General features: G+C 44.8%; 1 protein-coding gene and 1 long non-coding RNA gene across 2 annotated transcripts; both read right to left on the bottom strand.

Annotated features, from left to right (window-relative positions):
* Positions 1 to 1763: 1763 nt before the first annotated feature.
* On the bottom strand, positions 1764 to 2702 carry LOC147056073 (uncharacterized). Its single transcript, XR_015066529.1, has 3 exons — positions 2596 to 2702; positions 2308 to 2358; positions 1764 to 2170 (listed from the first exon to the last, which is right to left on the bottom strand). It is a non-coding gene; the product is annotated as an uncharacterized LOC147056073 (long non-coding RNA).
* A 1432-nt stretch (positions 2703 to 4134) lies between these two features.
* On the bottom strand, positions 4135 to 17275 carry LOC147056074 (C-type mannose receptor 2-like). Its single transcript, XM_085914370.1, has 37 exons — positions 17055 to 17275; positions 14553 to 14755; positions 14381 to 14487; positions 14128 to 14243; positions 14017 to 14055; positions 13786 to 13944; positions 13637 to 13716; positions 13135 to 13255; positions 13005 to 13055; positions 12770 to 12937; positions 10050 to 10169; positions 9868 to 9975; positions 9746 to 9775; positions 9164 to 9366; positions 8992 to 9098; positions 8770 to 8882; positions 8651 to 8704; positions 8420 to 8575; positions 8244 to 8329; positions 7950 to 8061; positions 7810 to 7857; positions 7539 to 7706; positions 7228 to 7350; positions 7040 to 7147; positions 6942 to 6974; positions 6732 to 6869; positions 6395 to 6538; positions 6129 to 6263; positions 5886 to 6034; positions 5684 to 5804; positions 5555 to 5606; positions 5421 to 5487; positions 5221 to 5351; positions 5108 to 5157; positions 4874 to 5047; positions 4656 to 4801; positions 4135 to 4573 (listed from the first exon to the last, which is right to left on the bottom strand). The coding sequence occupies exons 1-37, from the start codon at positions 17113 to 17115 to the stop codon at positions 4463 to 4465; spliced, it is 4092 nt and encodes a 1363-aa protein (XP_085770496.1). The 5' UTR covers positions 17116 to 17275; the 3' UTR covers positions 4135 to 4462.
* Positions 17276 to 17533: the final 258 nt, after the last annotated feature.

Below are 17533 nucleotides of genomic sequence, written 5' to 3' on the forward strand. Positions count from 1 at the left end.
TAATCGTTACAAGTAACTAAATGTTCTTTTTGTAGTCAGGTATATTAAATTTGCTATTGTCACAATGCAATATTGAGAAAAAAAGTCATATTACCTTGAAATAAAAATGTTATAACATACAAAGATACTAAGATACAAAGTATGTATCTTTTGAGATGTTATAAAATAATAAAACAGTTGTGAAAACTTCCTTTTTCTTGCCACACTTAAAAAATAGGAGTGGTATTTACTTAAACCATTGAGTCACAGCAAAAAAAATATTTGTTTTAAAACCTGTTTTGCTGACAGTTTTTGATAAAAAAAAAAATAATAATAAATTTAAATGCAAAATTTGGCCCATGTTGGACACTGCTTCTGGGGTGTGATCATTGAGTCATTTCTGAATATTTTTCTAAATTTTCAAGCACTCAAAACGAGCATGGGCATCATACCTATCCATACATATATAGTTTTTCAATTATGTTTTTGATAACCTCTGTGGACAATATTAGTATTTTTATGCTACTATCAAAGATAACTAAGATGTTCTAATTCAAATTTCATAAAGATTTTGCTTGCATTTTATCCACATACACATTTAATCATATTTGCTTTAAATTATTTCTGAGATACTGTTTACTCATTGAATTGTGCTCTCTTCATTAGAATTTTCTACAAATAACAGAAAACGGTAAACAGGCATGCACTTGTGATACTATCTCCTCTTTCTCAACATGAAATAATTGCACTTTCACTTTTAAGTGCTGATGATACATTTTGAGATGTTTAATATTCTACCTGAATGCTTATCATTGCCAGAGATATACACAAATTACCGGATACACACGCTATCACATGTCTCCCAATATGATTGAATTGTTTCCTCATCAATAAAACTGCAGGAAAAGTCACGTCGCCATTGTGTTGATATTATCATGTGTGTAACATCTTGGATGCAGTAAAGCATAGTCAGCATCGGTCTTTTATTCCATTCTGACAATAAAGATACAACCAAGTAGAAGTAAATTATTTACTTTCTCTTATACAATGGTGATGTTCATGTCACGTGTGGAGCAAGATAGGGTCTCAGAAGCAGACATGATACAAAAGTTGAAAAGTATAAGTTTTTATCAAGTGTCCCCAGAAAGCAGGGATGGCTACTTAAGAAAACGAGAGATTCTACCTGAAAGAAAGCTTGACGCACTGACAACTTTTCACAGAGTAACCAGGAGGCCTGTTTGACAGAATAAAGGTTGACATAACACAACAAAGCATAAAGTAAGGGAAACGACAACTGTATAGCAACTGATACATTATGGGATCTGGCTTATGACGGAATGAACTGGACAAAAGCGTAAAGGATCAGCATTTTTTTAACAACTCATATATCACAAAACGACGAGTCACCGACCGGTCACAACAGTTCAAGAGATAAGCGATTTTTAAGACTTAGTATCTCCATCAGATTACACCTGCGACAAGGTTGTGAGCATTTATGGGAAACGTTTTAATGCACAACCTAACCTTGGAATGTGACATAAAATGACAACTGGCCTCTTCACAATGGCTAACAGGAAACCGTAATCAAGATAATTTAAACTGGAAGCAAAGGTTTATATTTTGTAAAATTGTTCAATCATATTTTATGAGCTTTAAGTGGCTGAATAGTCAATGAAACTACATTTCAGTCAAAAATCATTTAAAACTCCAGGAACTCTAAAAAAAAATAACCGTGTATCACATGACCGGGAATTTAGCCACAAGGTGGCGCAAATCCCCCGTAAACGTTTTGTCGTGTATAAAGAAGTTGTCAAGGAATTTGCGCTATCCTGTGGCTACTCGCCTAGTCATGTGGATGCACCGTTGAAAACCTGAGCTCCTGAAGATTTATATCATGCCCAGCATTTTAAGATACAATGATATCTGCAGGCAAAGCGAGCACTTTAATCCAACGGGCGCAAACAAAAAAAAACAGGAGTGGTGAGCGGTTAATTGTACACTTGAATAAAATATTTATTTATTTATTTATTTATTTATTTATTTATTTACTTACTTATTTATTTATTTATTTATTGGGATGGATGGATGGATGGATGGATGGATGGATGGATGGATGGATGGATGGATGGATGGATGGATGGATGGATGGATGGATGGATGGATGGATCCTCTTCGGCTGCGGCTATGAGATCTGTTACATACATAAAATAAATCACAAAATAGTAGCATTTATATTAGCTATCCTAGATTAACGCCTCACTCACTCACTCACTCACTCACTCACTCATTCACTCACTCACTCACTCACTCACTCACTCACTCACTCACCGTAGTCTGATTGGGTAAGAAAAGCCCCACTAAGATCATCGTTGAATGGGGCTGTAGGTGCATGAAAAAAAATGTTTTATAAACTGTAGAAAATAAGAGTAATATATAAATGTAAATAACAAACTCATAAATCATGTATTTACAGGGATTATGAACATCAGCAAAATCTGATGATATCTGTGGCACAGTACATAAACATTACATCATGTTTTACAAATAACCTTAGTGTATTATAATAAACTTATTGTATTATTATTATTATACTGATAAAATACGAACATTACCTACCTTTAACCATCTCAGAACAAGCTGATCAGAGCTCCTGCGCTGGCCCGTCCTCTCAAATGATCGATGGTCGTCTGTCCCAAACTAACTTCAAACTTGGCGGGAAAAAGGTCACGCCTATGGGGTCATGTGACACGAAAACACTCTGCTAAAGCTAATGATTGGTGGAGAAGGTTTGTCTTTATCGTTTTACACATTGACGGCTCGGGGGACCACGGCCCGGAGCCAGTAGATGCAGGCTCTTTTGCAGCTCAATTCGCGGAGACGTCTAGGCCCAGCAGCAAACGATTGAAACTCAAATTAGTGCATCAACACCTAGCTATCTGCAAGAAGCTCATCTCTTGGAGACGTCTAGGCCCAGCAGCATAAAATGGCGACAGCCAAGATGGCGCCAAATACATTAACAAGTACAATAGGAGAACATTACCCCAACCAATATGGCGTCAGCAATGATGGCGTAGTAAAGTGAAAAATACATGCCTCGACATGTCTCCAGCCAAAATGACGACAGCCAAATGGCGCCAAATACAATAACATGTACAATAGCATAACAACCAACAACCAATATGACGTCAGCCAGGATGGCGCCATCTCGGCCAGCTAAGATAGCGCCTTCCTGTCTGATGACAGGATGTGACACCAGGATGTGGCGCCATACACATTAGCGTATACATTTGCATAACAATAGACACCAAAAGAAGCTGCATTGATTACTCTCTCTGACTTATAAATTCATATGACAGGTGAGAAAGACATGAATGTGTTTGAATAGCAAATAGTTACCTGTCCCCGGAGTAGACATTATTTTGCTATGTCAGCAACCTCCTCTGTTCAGTCTCTTCGTGCTTTCGCACGCCGAGTGTGATTTATTGTAGAAATGTTATCATGTGGTCTACACACACAATTTTAACAAAAGTCAAACTAAAAGATTGAGCTCTTCATAACGGAATATGGTTGCAAATAACACAAATCCAAGGATGAAATGTCAAACCCACACTCATCTTTTCCTTTCTGACTTAATTTTGTCCGTCCCACTCAGGGGTCCCCAACCTTTGCTTTTAACCTTCCATAGCCAGCCACCATAAAGCCCTGACAAAATGCTGCAAATTCTTTCCAAATGTACTTTTTTTTAATAGTGACGGGGGGGTACCCGCGACCCTCGTGAGGATAAGCGCTTCAGGACAATGTATGTATGTATTTGATTACATTAATAGCAATATCAGAATTGTTACAAAGCAATCAATATACAATATTTTTTTTCAAAATGGTTGCAAAGAGCAATACAAAATGCACCCAAATGGCGGCAGCCTCGTGAGGATAAGCGCTTCAGGACAATGGATGGATTTGATGACGTCAAATTTGTTACAAAGCAAGATACAATCATTTTTTTCAAAGAGCAATACAAAATGCATCCAAATGACGTCATGAGCAAGTCTGACTAATACTCGTCCCTCGGGCGAAATAAATGAATGATCAAATTGACCAGATTATTAAATTGCCCTGTCAGTAAACGATTAAATGAGTAAACAGGTGACACACCAATTGTCTTTATTATTTTATTATTTTTTTGGTCAAATAAACAAGGTAAAACAACAGATGGAATAATAATGCATGGTAAATTTAACAATAAGTAAATGAAATATAAGAAGTAGAAGTAGTAAACAGAATAATAACGCATGGTAAATCTAACAAAAAGACTAATGCATGGTAAATCAATCGTCATAATGCCTCAATCAGTCAATCAAAATGTAATAACGCATGGTAAATCTAACAAAAAGACAAAATCATGGTAAATCAATCATAGTAATGCATCAATCAGTCAATCAAAATGCAAAATGGAACGATAATCCAAGGTCAATTGCATTCATCATTACACGCCACTTGCATTGGCGCCTTTTATATCCAGCGCATAACGGTCTGTGGGCATCTTACACATGTAGCCGTTGAGTTGCACGCAGGACATCATCTTCCATTTGCCAGACTGAAAGTCCAAATGAGATTGATTTTAATACAAAAAAAAAAAACTCGTCTCCGGCGAGCGGGTCAATCTTTTCCGCACCCACCTGGCTCAAGGTGGCCACGCAATTCTCCAACCTGCCGGCAAGTTCTCCCGGAGCCCAGTTGGTGAAGGTCACCTTCTGATGATCCGACCACACGAATCTGCCGGGAACCACTGGGGCGTTGAGTCCGATCCACGTGTCGCCGGGGGCTGCAAACAGCTCTCATTTGCTTTCCAGATATGGCAGCGACCAAGCAGTTGCCACGCTTGGCGAGCGCGCACCTGACATTACGAGGTCTTGCAGCCAATCCCGCTCAACCTTGGAGCGGATGGACACCAGCTTGGCATTCAGACGGTAGCAGGCTTGTCGAGCGCCGTACCACGTCTTTCTCTCATCAAAACGTTTGTAGCAGAAATCCGCAAACTCCTCCCATTCTGGTCCCAAACATCTCGGCTCTGCGCGCAAGATGGCGTCACGTGATGAAATACGCTTTCTATTCTGGACATTCTACTCACCCGTGTCAGCAAAAGTGTAAGACGGAGACGGAGCCAATTTGTCACCATCGCTGCAGACAGTAAAGTGAGAATGAGCCGGCCGTCTTCAAATAGACGCTGCAGTGAGAGCCAACCTCGAGATGATCCCGTTCCTGGTGGAGCCGTTGTAGGCTTTCTGTGGCTCTCTCTTCAGCAAAGTCACATTTCCTCCGATCCCGTTCTCAATGACGCCCGAGTGAATGGCAGCCGCGCAGATGTCTGACTCCTGCACTCAGAGAACATCTCAGACAAAGAACAAGAACTCCGCTGGCGGGTCGTGCACTAATTAACATACTTGTTTGTAGATCTGTGTTCCGTAGACCGTGTAGTGGGCTTGGGCGCAGCCCAGCGGGCACCGGACCCTGCGGAAGACCTTGAGTTACGAGGAGGGCTTTTCCGCAAGAAAAACCGATGGCGGGTTTGGCTCACGTCATTGAACCGTCCAGGCCGAGGCTGGTGGCTGTGCTGCTGCATAAGATGTCTGCGGGTCAGAAGGGCAAATCAATCAAAGCCTGTTTCTTGCTGGTTTTTCACTGCACTCCAAACGTCGGTACTCACCGCGAGAGGTGTCGTCAGGCGTGCACCCTAAGACGTCAAAGCGAAGGCCCAAAAACCTTGGCAGGAGGCGGACGTACTGGGCGAACACGAGCCTGGTTAGCATGTACGTCCCCAGAGGAGGCTGGAAACAAAACACACGCGCGTTTGCAATGAATGACAACAGCCTGGATGACAAAGTTGGAGTCGGCTACCGCTCGCTCACCTGTTCTGGGTGGCGATACCAAGTCACTCCGTCAATACTGAACTCCAACTCAAGTTTGGCGGAACTTTGCTCATGGTGTATACACCTCTGGGTCACAATGCCCGTCACCTTGAAGCTTTGACCGAGGTTCACCTGGATCCAGCTGCCGACTGAGGGCGGAAGGCATTCCATTGCATTGCTCAGGATACCAAACTACGACGGCCGAGGTCGGCGATCTGTGATTTTTTTTTTTTTTTTACATACACATTTCGGACGGCATCCAGCAACCGCTGCCCCCCAGACGCGCTTTGTGAGGTTCGGCATTGATCTCAGAGGAAGAGGCTGAAAAGGAGGAGTCTGGGATTGTCCCGCCAGCGATGCCCAGACTGTCAAGACACACTGAGGAAAGACAAAAAAGTGGAAGGAACGCTCGCTCATTTCATTCATTCTCACGTCTGGCCACCCGTCCGTCCGTCCCTAGCCGACGCTCTTTCTGGGGATCTGTTGGATTCTTTCCTTGTGAAGCCCACCTTTCTCCTCACAGCTGTAGACGATGTGGAAGTATTTGGAGACACCAGGGCAGGAGTCCGTATTCGTACGGTAAATGGGGCAAATCTGATGTTTGTCACACAATCGTCTAAAGTGAGAGAGAGCCCCTTGCATCCTGCAGTCATCTGTAAGTGACAACACACCACTGACTTCAACTTGTTGCAGGACAAAGGGAATTTGAATGGTTAATGACTAAAGCGTCTATTGATATTGAATTGTAGATTACAAACGAGTTACTGGACTGCGTGTGAAACCTCGCGACAGAAACTGCTCCAGGACAGCGATCTAAAATCAACAATGCCACTGGAGGATTCTTACCGCGTGATCTGGCGCCGCCACTCGGACAGACGTCGCTACGCCTCCGTCCATGGAAAGCCGACTGTATGCGGATGACTCTTTCATCGGGACATTTAAGGACTTTCCAATCGTCTTGGCAGAAAAGTTCCTCCTTGTAGCCTGTGAGAGAGAGCACAACCGTTGACTTCTCTCCATCTTTTTTTTTTTACAGAGACGTTGAAGGCGACTTACCATCATGTAGCAGCTGGGGTTTTGCTGTCTTTCCTAGAAGCGGGAACCAGAATGTGTGATGAAGGTCCACTCACCCTGGGGCGTCACATCTCACTAACCTTTTCCTCTTTTCTTGCAGACGTAGCCTTTCATGTTGTCGCACTTGTCACGCTTCCAGTCACTGCTGCCAGTGAGCAAGGAAAGACATTTCCCCCCTTCGGCGTCACCTGAAGGGAGGGAGGGGGGGACAAGATCTGAGCGTTCATCCCTTCCTCCAAAGTGCAGCTGACAATCGCATCAGCCCGACCTGCACTCGAGTGGAGGTAAGAGAAGGGGGATCCGTCCGCCCACTTGCCGCCGTCACCCTCGATGGAGGCGTTGGCGCCCAACCACAGGGAGGCGTCATCACCCATCAGAACCATGGCGATACCTTTGGGTCCCAAGGAGAACATGCAAGATTCCAAAACGACTCACACTTGACTACAACTTGATGGGTGTGGCACAGCCATGACAAAGTGCAAACAATACTGCAACAAATAGTGAAACAAACAAACAAAAAACAACCAAGCAAAGCTGGCCATCTTTCTTGAGTCATACGCAAATTCACGGCCAGCCCACCCTCTATGAGGCCCTGCTCATGCGAGTCGGCGATGCTGAGCAGGTCTCCTTCGCGCCCTTTGCAGTCGGCTTGTGCCTTCTGCCAGGTCTTGGTGGGCTGGCTGATCATCAGGTAGCAGAAGTCGTCGGTGGGGTTGTCCAGCCACCAGCCGCATTTCTCAGTCCAGCCTGCGAGCCAGACGGCGTCGGCGTAAGACGGCACAAGACAGCGGCAGTGCGCCATAAGACAGCGGCAGTGCGCCATAAGACAGTGACAGTGCGGGACACCTACTGACTAGGCCGACTAATGATGGCAGCTGTCGAGTCCCTCCGTGCTTGGCTGCAGGGAAGGGAGTGGGGGGGGTGGGGGCAAGTATCAGCAAATGCGTGGTGATGCGTCCAAAAAGGAGCGCTCGGGAGCGACGTTTGCACCTGTTTTGCAGAAGAATGGCCGCGCTGTTGCACACTTACAGCCACTCAACTCCCCAACAGAATTTGGGAATGCGCAGTCCCCCGGTGTGTCGTTTTCCCACTCTTTGTACTCCTGCGGACGACATGCGTGTATTGGACTCCCAACGCCCTTCCTTGGCTCACTCGCGCCCATGTTTTGCCCATTTCCCCTCCTAAACAATCCAATCGTTGAGCGGCATTTCTCCCCTTTATTTCTAGGCTGTTCAAATTTGGACTTTCCCAACTCAGCTTTTGAAAAAGAGGCAATTCACTTACAAAGGTTGTTCCGTCACTCCACTCGTAGTCGTCGCCCGTCGTCTTCTTGAGTCCCATCAAAGCAGATTGTGAGGTCTGCGAGTGATCTTGAGGAAAAGAAGGAAGGAGAAGAAGAGTTTCAGGGCAAGAAGAGCTTCAGGCAAATGACGACTGCGGCGGTTCCTCTTAGTGCTCACCATACAGAAATTGAGCCTCTCGCTGAGAGTGGACGCTAGCCAGGCGGCCTCCCCGGGCACGACAGAACTTCTCGGCATCGTCATAACTTTTAGACGTCTTCTCGTAACGATAACAATAATCCTCATAGTGGAAGGTGTTGTCGTCGCAGTAGGCAGCTGGGGCCACAGCCACAAAGAAAAACGTTACCGTGACAAGATGGCCAAAGTGCAAATAAGCGTGCTGCAACTCACTCTTCACTACAGCACGACCACGTTTGGGGGAACACGTCTGTCCCTCTGAGCAGCCTGCAAAAAACAAAGACCCGTTTGCTTCTTTCAAAGTCAACCTGATTATAAACGTGCAGGCTTACTCAGGGGCCGTTTGCACATGTAGGCCAACGAGGAATGACAGGAGCCAGAGCGCCACATCCCAGCCTGACCCGTTCCCCCTTGGTTGACGTAGGCGCAGGACAAAACGGCGGCGCTGTCAGGAGAAAAATAAAGGAATATTATTTTCTTTTTTCCTCCCCAAGTGTCTGTCTTGGTTCCAGAACCTTCGCCTGACAACAGCATGCAGAGTTGTGACTTCTTACCTTTCGCGTTGATTTGGGGCCCAGTTGGTGTGGTTCATTGTCTCGCCATCGGACCAGGTCAGCTTCTGGCTCCCGCCTTCAAAGCGACACCAGGAGTCGTCGCATTTCTGGGGGGGGGGGAGAACAACAGTCCCAGTTGTCGCCGCAGAGTCCACTGCCGCTTCCATCTCACCAGGTTGGAGAGTCCCAGCCAGAAGCGGGTGTCCGTGCCCATGGTCCCCTTCACAAAGTCTTCCTCGGCCGAGGAGGTGATCGAGACCAGGTTGCCGCCCACCCAGACGCAGTGGTGCCAGGCCCCCAGCCAACCGTTGGGGTCGGCCCCCTTCTTGTAGCAGCTGGAGTCGTGCACGAGCCACCCGGGAGCACACTTGCTGGCTGAGGGCACAATTTGGGGAACAGGCGGACAGATCAGAGCAGACTCCTGTTTTTGCCCTGCAGTCCACCTTTTTTAACAGTGGGTGATTTTGTCGGGTTGGGCAAATTGGAAGATCCGGGACTGACTCGACTTAGTCAAGCTCAGCCCAGTGGCATCAGAGACGTTTGTATTTTTTGAAAATTATTCCGGAAAATTCACCTTCCCGCTTGAGAAACAACCGCGGCCGCATACAAAGTGCCGCTGTACAAGTTAAGACGATGCAAAAAACATTCAACGCGTGGCTGAGTACTTCATACAAATGAACAAGAAATGCACAGAATTTGTTGGTTGGCATGGTGTGACTCCAGGATCATTTGTTTGATGCTCAACCTGACTTACTGTCAGCAGACGGCGAAGATTCTTTCAGTCCTGCAAGAGGTAAAGAAAAGACAGACATGAAGGCACAGACGGACGTCAAGGGGCGATAACGGTCGGCGGACGGGGCGTCATGCCTCACTTACCTTTTCCTCTTTTCTTGCAGACGTAGCCTCTCTTGTTGCCGCACGGGTCGTACTTCCAGTCGCCGCTGCCAGTGAGCAAGGAAAGACAATGCCCCCCTTCGGTGTCACCTGGAGGGAGGGAGACAAGATGTCAGTGCTCCTCCGTTCCTCCAAAATGCAGCAGACAACCGTCTCCGACCGACCTTCACTCCAGCGCTTGAACGTGAACGAGGATCCGTCAGTCCATTTGCCGTCATCGTTATCGAGTGAGACATCGGCGCCCAACCACAGAGAGGACGCTTGTGCCTGACTCTTGACGAGACCTGTGGATCAAAAGAGAACATGCGAGAAGAATAGGGGGATGTTAGCCGAGCTGACGAGAAGTAGTATCAAAACCAAACCAGCAATAACAGTGTGGTATACTACGTTTTAACTATTAGTTAATGTTCTAATGGTAACATATGCACCTATATGCTTTCATATACACTTACTGATGCACAAATGTATGTTTGAAAAAAAAAAAGGGTGACACTACTTTGCAGGGGGTCTTGAAACCAATTATCCGCGATAAACGAGGGATTGCTGTACGATCAAACCTGAGAGATATGAAAATAATACGAAGGGGATGTGGTAGGAAGGTATTAAACAGTGGAGCTAAAAACACAAAGTACCCGGCTTATTGTATTGAAATCGAGCGATCGATACGCAATATATGAAAGCGGTGGTCAATGAATTTAATAGTTGTTTTTTGGGGGGGGGCAATGTGGGACCTGCCAGCTGTCAGGAAAAACACAGGATCCGGACAGACTCGGTCGGGGGAACAAATCTATATATTCCTCGGTCCAGAGAAGTAAAACCTCAACTGATTACCATGATATTGACATGTGTATCATATCAAAAAGTTCTTGATGAAAATGCAGAACCATTGACTCACATATGCATTATGTCTATAACATCTGGTAGAGTTCCAAAGGACATGAATATAGCTACTACCACTGTAGAAATGTGGGGATAGACTAATTACACGCCATTCTCTCGCTCTACTCTTTCAGTTCTCCGAGATCCTTGAAAAAGTTTCACAGGAAAACTAGACAACTTTGTTGAATAAAGAAAAAAAAAGTCAATATGGATCGGGGGGCAGAGCAACATCGATGGCACTAATGGATCCTAGAGAGAGCATCACACACACACCAAAAAAAAGGTGATGGGTATTTTCACAGATTTAAAGAAAGAATTTGACACAATAAATCATGGCATCAGAAGGGTCGGCCTGGACTGGGTGAGGAGCTACGTAATCAACAGGCAGCAATTTGTAAAAATTGGAGAGAAGACTTTTTGCCCATAACATGTGGAGAACCTCAACATCAAAAATAATGAAATGCTTTTTTTTTTTTTTGCTCATGATACAAACATCTATTGCGCTGTGGACAATTTACAGCAGCTTATGGAAACAACCACAACAGAAATGAATACTACATAGTTAAATTGTCGCTGAATTTGAGTGAAACACAATTCGTATGATTTGCAAAGTATACATATCGAGCCTCATTTGGAAGGGAAAATTGACAATCTTATGATGAAAAAAGCTTCTGAAATCAAATTCCTGGGTGTGACTGTTGACAATAAAAATCTGCTGGAAATCACACAACAATCATGTAAAAACAAAAATGTCAAAGGTTATTGCAATTCCGAAGCATTGCGGACTCCAGATACCTACATAAACTCAGATTGCCATATCTGAACGACTGTGTGGAAATATGGGGTAACACCGAATAAGTCAAGCAATAAGAAAAATAACAGGGAGATACAAACGCACTTTTTTATAATACCAGACGAAACTTTTGACACTCAGGTATCTTGATCAAACACAAGACAGCTCAAACTATGATGCACACAGCAAGATATGACCTTCTTCCAAGCGGGAGACACATTTTCTTTACTTGTTTTTTTTTTTTAATGTAAAGCCAGGCAGGATGGCTATCATCTGAGAAGGAGTGGAAAAGTCTCAATAACCATAAAAATATATATATATAACTGTTTGTGGGGTGAAATTGTGCAATGGTCTAGAAAATGAGCAAAAAAATCAAGCACACATAAAACTGCTCAAAAAAGTGTTATTAACATCTTGTTGTTACCTTAACATGCATGAGAAAAAAGACAAAGTGACTACACACAAGCAAAAAGGAATCTGAAAGTGTAGTGTGTATATGTTAGGGTTTATAAACTTTCTTGATCGTATGATTATGTTGGGATGTAGACTAGAATGATGAACTTTGTTTGAACCTTTTACCTTTCCTTGACTCTGAAAAGTTTAACCATTCAGTTGTTGACACTTTCCAAATGGTGTGTTGTTTAGTTAGTCATCTGGAAGGCTCCACTAGGTTTTATTTCCACAACCTCGTAAAACAATAAACTGGGACCCTCTGAAGTGGTTAACCATTTGCTGAGGTGACCACCACACATGTCAAATGTCACCCCCACCTTGGCCACTCTCACCCCCACCCTTCTTCTCTCAATAAATACTCTCTTGCATGACTCCAACGGCAGACTTTGTTCGGACATTGCTGTATCTACGGTAACGAACAAACTCTCCACTTGCAAGTGTTCAAAGGGCATACTGTCTCCCGTGTGGTTCTTGCAAAATAAGTTAAGAGTCAGAATATCCCTAACAGTGTCTACTTCTGTTTTATTGATTTACATGTTGAAATATTTGTTGAATGGATTAGGGTGGGAATCTAAAAAGCTCTGCTTCCACATACTTGAGCATTCTTTGTTGTCGAGGTTTTTGGGTTGTTGTTTTTTTCGTTTCGGGTGACTTAGATATGGCACTTCAAAGTTTTGTTTTTTTCCCTATTTCCGTGTTTTAAATATGTGCAAAATAAACATAACTTGTTCATGGCCAATAGATCTCATGGCCCCCTACCCTCTATGAAGGCCTGCTCTTTGAAGTCGGCGATGCTGAGCAGGTTTCCTTGTTGGGCTCGGCAGTGGTCTTGCGCCTGGTGCCAGGTCTTGGTGGGCTGTGGGATGATCAGGTAGCAGAAGTCGCCGGAGGGGTGGTCCAGCCACCAGTCGCATTTTTCAGTCCAGTCTGCGAGCCAGACATAAGACGGCGTTACGTAAGACAGTGTAAGACGGCGCCAGTGCTGGACACCTACCAGGTTGGCCGACCAATGGTGGCAGCTGTGGACGCCCTCCGGCGCGCTTGGCTGCAGGAAAAGGGGAGCAAATATGAGCAAATGCTTGACACGCGCGTCCAAAAGGAGCGCTCGGGAGCGACGTTAGCACCTGTTTGGCAGATAACTGACAGCCGCATTCCGCATATAAGGTTGACGGGGATCCGTCCATCAGAATCTGCTGCTGCACAGTCACCACCGTAACGATAGTCGTAGGATCGAAGACCGTCGTCCTGTGGACGAGATTTTGGACAGAACGTTAGCGTGTTGCATTTGATCTGGTCGTCTTCCTGCCGCTTTTCCTGACTTCATGGCGTACCTTCTCTCATTCAAGTTTCGGTTTGGTTTGTTGGCTTCACTTCAAATGAGTATGAACATTGCAATGAAATGTGCCCTCTCGGCCAAGCCAAAGGTCTCGTGCACAATGCAACTAACCCTGAAGACCTATAGACAAACCAGAGCCACCGTCCAGGATATTTCCTGGACATCTTAACTGCCTCCTCACTGTCTCTAAAATCAGAGCGCCAAAAATGTGTAATGTACTGCCCGATGCCTCAAGACAAAACGGATGCCTGCAAACCGACTTTTCCAAAGGCCTCCAGCAATTCACTTACAATTATTGTTCCGTCACTCCACTCGTAATTGTTGCCCTTCTTCTTGAGTCCCAACCAAGGCCAGGCTTTTTGAGAGTGATCTTGATGAAAGGAGGGAGAACAAGAGCTTCAGCCAAGAGACGACTGCGGCGGTTCCTCTTGGTGCTTACCAGACAGGAATTTGACATCTTGCTCAGAGTGGACGTGAGGCAGGTGGGCTCCCCGGGCGAGACAGAACTTCTCGCCATCCTCATGAGTTTCCAAAGTCGGGGCCAAAAAAAAATAGCAATGATCGCCATAAAGGAAGTTGCCATCGTCGCAGTCAGAAGCTGAGGCCACAAAGAAAAACATTGAGGAGGAAACCATGACGAGATGGTGCAAATAGGCGTGCTGCAACTCACTCTTCACTATAGTAAGATCACTTTTGGGGGTCAGGCCGTCTGCATAGAAAAAGACCCTGTTTGAGCTTTTCTCCTTTCAAAGTCAACCCAATTACAAACATGCAGGCTTACTCAGCGGCCGTTTGCACACGTAGGCCAAGGAGGAAGCGCAGGAGACAGACCTCCACTTCCTGGCGGGATCCCTCCAATTATTTTGGTTGACGTAGGCGCAGGACGCGACGTCGGCGCTGTTGGGGGAGATTTAAAAAAAAAAACATTTCACACATTTTCCTTTTTTTCCTTGAGTGGTCAAAATTGGTTCCAGAACCTTTATGCCAACGTGTCCGCTTGATAACAGCATGCAAAGATGTGACTGACTTCTTACCTTTCGCGTTGATTTGGGGCCCAGTTGGTGTGTGTCATTGTCTCGCCATCGGACCAGGTCAGCTTCTGGCTCCCGCCTTCAAAGCGACACCAGAAGTCGTCGCATTTCTGGGGGGGAAAAAGAACAACAGTCCCAGTTGTCGCCGCAGAGTCCACTTCCGCTTCCGTCTCACCTGGTTGGAGAGTCCCAGCCAGAAGCGGGTGTCCGTGCCCATGGTCGCCTTCACAAAGCTTTCCTCGGCCGAGGAGGTGATAGAGACCAGGTTGCCGCCCTCGGAGACACAGTGGTGCCAGGCACCCAGCCAACCGTTGGGGACCTCCACCTTCTTGTAGCAGCTGGTGCCGTGCCTGGCCCACCCGGAAGCACACTGGTTGGCTGAGGGCATAATTTGGGGAACAGGCGGACAGATCAGAGCACACCGATGGCCTGTTTTTACTCGACGCTCGCTCTTCATTGGGGGCATGGCAACCAAATTCACGAGGATTCTGTCGGGGGGTGGACAACGGCCATTGTCCCTTCCAAAAACTTGCCTGTCCTTCATTTTGGGCTGAGCTGCTGATTGTTTGCATCAAAGCATCACTTGTGCCTGCCAAGGATTGATAGGTTGATTGATTCACTTTTATTTCTTCACAACATCATTCATCTTGATGACATGTACATAGATCATGACATGAGATTGCACCCAATTGCCCCAAAGTTCTGCTATGAAGCTTCAGATGTACAGCGGGGCAAACAAAGTATGTCGTCAGCCACCAATTGTGCAAGTGAAAAGATGCCTGTCATTCTCATCATAGGTACTATGAGAGAGAAAATGAATCGGACTCAAACTCACAGTGTAAGCACTTCATCTTCACCCACCAGTTACGCACGTGTGGCTTTTCAGGCATATCGATGACCAACGACGTAACCCCAAATCAGGTCATCGCACATTTCACCACTGGGGAGTGCTAAAGTTGACACACTACAATTGACTGTAAGATTGCAACAGTTGCAATGTCCACTCTTCTTCTTATCTCAAGAAGCTCGTGCCCTTGAATCCAATGCAATCTTCAGATGAACACCCACTAAAAATAAGAGTCTCTCGTAAAAGTCGGGCTGAATTTTGCAAAGAATTTCATTGAGAAAAAGAAATGAATTTTGGGAGAAAAAGAACGAAATTTTTCGGAGAGAAACTCATTAGGAAAAAGAAATGAATGACGACTAAGTGAAAACACATTTAGATGATGCAAATGGAACACTCGTGGCAGGCAGAAATATGAGCAAGTGTGTCGCAAGTTCTTTTTGTGTGCGATAACAGAACAAACAGGAGGAAGGTGTGATTATTGCTGTACAGGAAGTCAACCGTATTGTGATCAAAGCCGAAGAAATCAGGCATGTCAGGCATACCTTTTCGATTATTGTCCCGATGGTGAAAGATGAGGCTGGCAAAATAAATCGCAAAGACAAATCATCTTTGCTCGTAAGTTAAATAAATCATCATATGGATTTGTGTGTTAATTGATGTCTCTTTGATGAGCTTTTTGATCATCTAATTCAGGAGACATTTTTGTTCATGAAGAAATAGTTATTGTAGAAAGAAAGGGCTGTAAGGAATTATTAGTGTTAAATTATAATGATTATTTATCATTTAGAATTTCATTACAATGTATGTCATTTTTAATTATTATATTGAGATGAAAAAAAAACGAGAAATATTTTTAGAATAGAGGCGCTAAGAACTATCTATTGTATAAAGGGCTGTAAGAAGTAATTATTCATAATATGTATCAATAATATGAATACCGATTAAAGATCAGAAATATCTGTTGTATTAAGGGCTGTATTCACTGATGAATTACACTTAGATCATATAAGTCATGATCTATTGCACAGGGCTGTAAGAAATGATTGTTCCTAATGATGATGAGTGTTGGGAGTGTTACGTGCAGAGTGTGCTGACGCTGTGCGTGTGCGTGCGTGCGTGTTCAAGTTCATATGAAGTGGAGCAAGTTCGGCAGGGTTCATGGCCAACAAAAAAAGTTACTTACTACATGCTTGTTGTTTTTGTTGTTGCATTATACGTAGATTGGTTGTTTTCGTGTTACTTTGTATCGTTATGTGGCGTGGAGAAATGGCGGACGTTTGAAACGTGTTGCTGCCGTCCGTCGCCCGCCATTCCTATTTCTCACATCAACCACTAGAGGTCTCTCAGACCACCGAAATGCGCTCGTCCGTTTGAGTGAGTGTCCTTTGAATGAGGCCCTTTGTAATTATTTCAAAGTCAAGTTGTTCTTATATTCTGACAGACCAGCAGCCAACATAAACGAAAAATGATAAACGCACCTTAAAAAGCCACGATAACATTTGGACGAACGTAATGGAAAGAACAAGATTGGCAACGGTATGAAGGAAGCAATTGTGCTTATCTCGAACAAGAGTGACATCATCAAAATTGTACACAGCAACAGCATCCGAATAATTCAAAAGTTCATAAGAGCTAGTCTTTGTGGTCAGAATTGGATACATTGCAATGAAGTGTTTTGATCTCAGGCACCGGAATGTTTTGACAAGAGTAGAAGCAGATGCAGTCATGCTAACTCACAGTACAGTACATTTCATCACGTTGTCGACAGCGGTATTGTTTTAGCAATGAACTCTGTCCAACTGACTCTTTTGAATTGACTCAATTGCTTACCTGACGCGCATGGCCAATATACGCCAAGGATGAGAATAGAACACTCGAGTGCCTCCCACATCTTGGAGAGAAAGAGCGAAAAACAATCGCCTCACTGAGGGTCGCGGCGGCGATTGCGCTCAGGAGAAAAGAAATGATCAGTCGCCTTACTGACAATAGCCAGTGGATTCCAGTGAGGAGAAAAATGGACGTTTGGTCCACCTGCTCCAAGCCGGAGTCCAAGCCGCAGGCAGGCCAAGCCCACAAGCCAAACACGTCACATAGCACAAAATGTGTGACGCACTGTACCCTTTGATTCCTTTATTTTTTTGGTTACTTTGTAAATGTTCTGGTGTAGACGTGAACAACAGCAAGAGGCAGTCAACTCATGTAAGAGTAATGTTGAGGAAATGAGGAGAAAATGCCCCCCAACATCTCCAACTGAGCCTCGCAGGCCTTGAGAGCAATAGTTTTTGCACACCCAATGCAGGGTGACATCT

The sequence above is a fragment of the Syngnathus leptorhynchus genome, chromosome 6 (assembly GCF_054491065.1).
Source record: "Syngnathus leptorhynchus isolate UIUO chromosome 6, UIUO_Slep, whole genome shotgun sequence".
NCBI classification, from domain to species: Eukaryota; Metazoa; Chordata; class Actinopteri; order Syngnathiformes; family Syngnathidae; genus Syngnathus; species Syngnathus leptorhynchus.

Coding starts and splice junctions, on each gene's coding strand:
- LOC147056074 (XM_085914370.1), bottom strand. CDS start 17,115: ATGTGGGAGGCACTCGAGTGTTCTATTCTCATCCTTGGCGTATATTGG. Junction 9,367..9,745: donor ATCTTCGCCGTCTGCTGACA/GTAAGTCAGGTT, acceptor TTGTGCCCTCAG/CCAGCAAGTGTGCTCCCGGG. Junction 4,802..4,873: donor GCAAGACCTCGTAATGTCAG/GTGCGCGCTCGC, acceptor AGCTGTTTGCAG/CCCCCGGCGACACGTGGATC.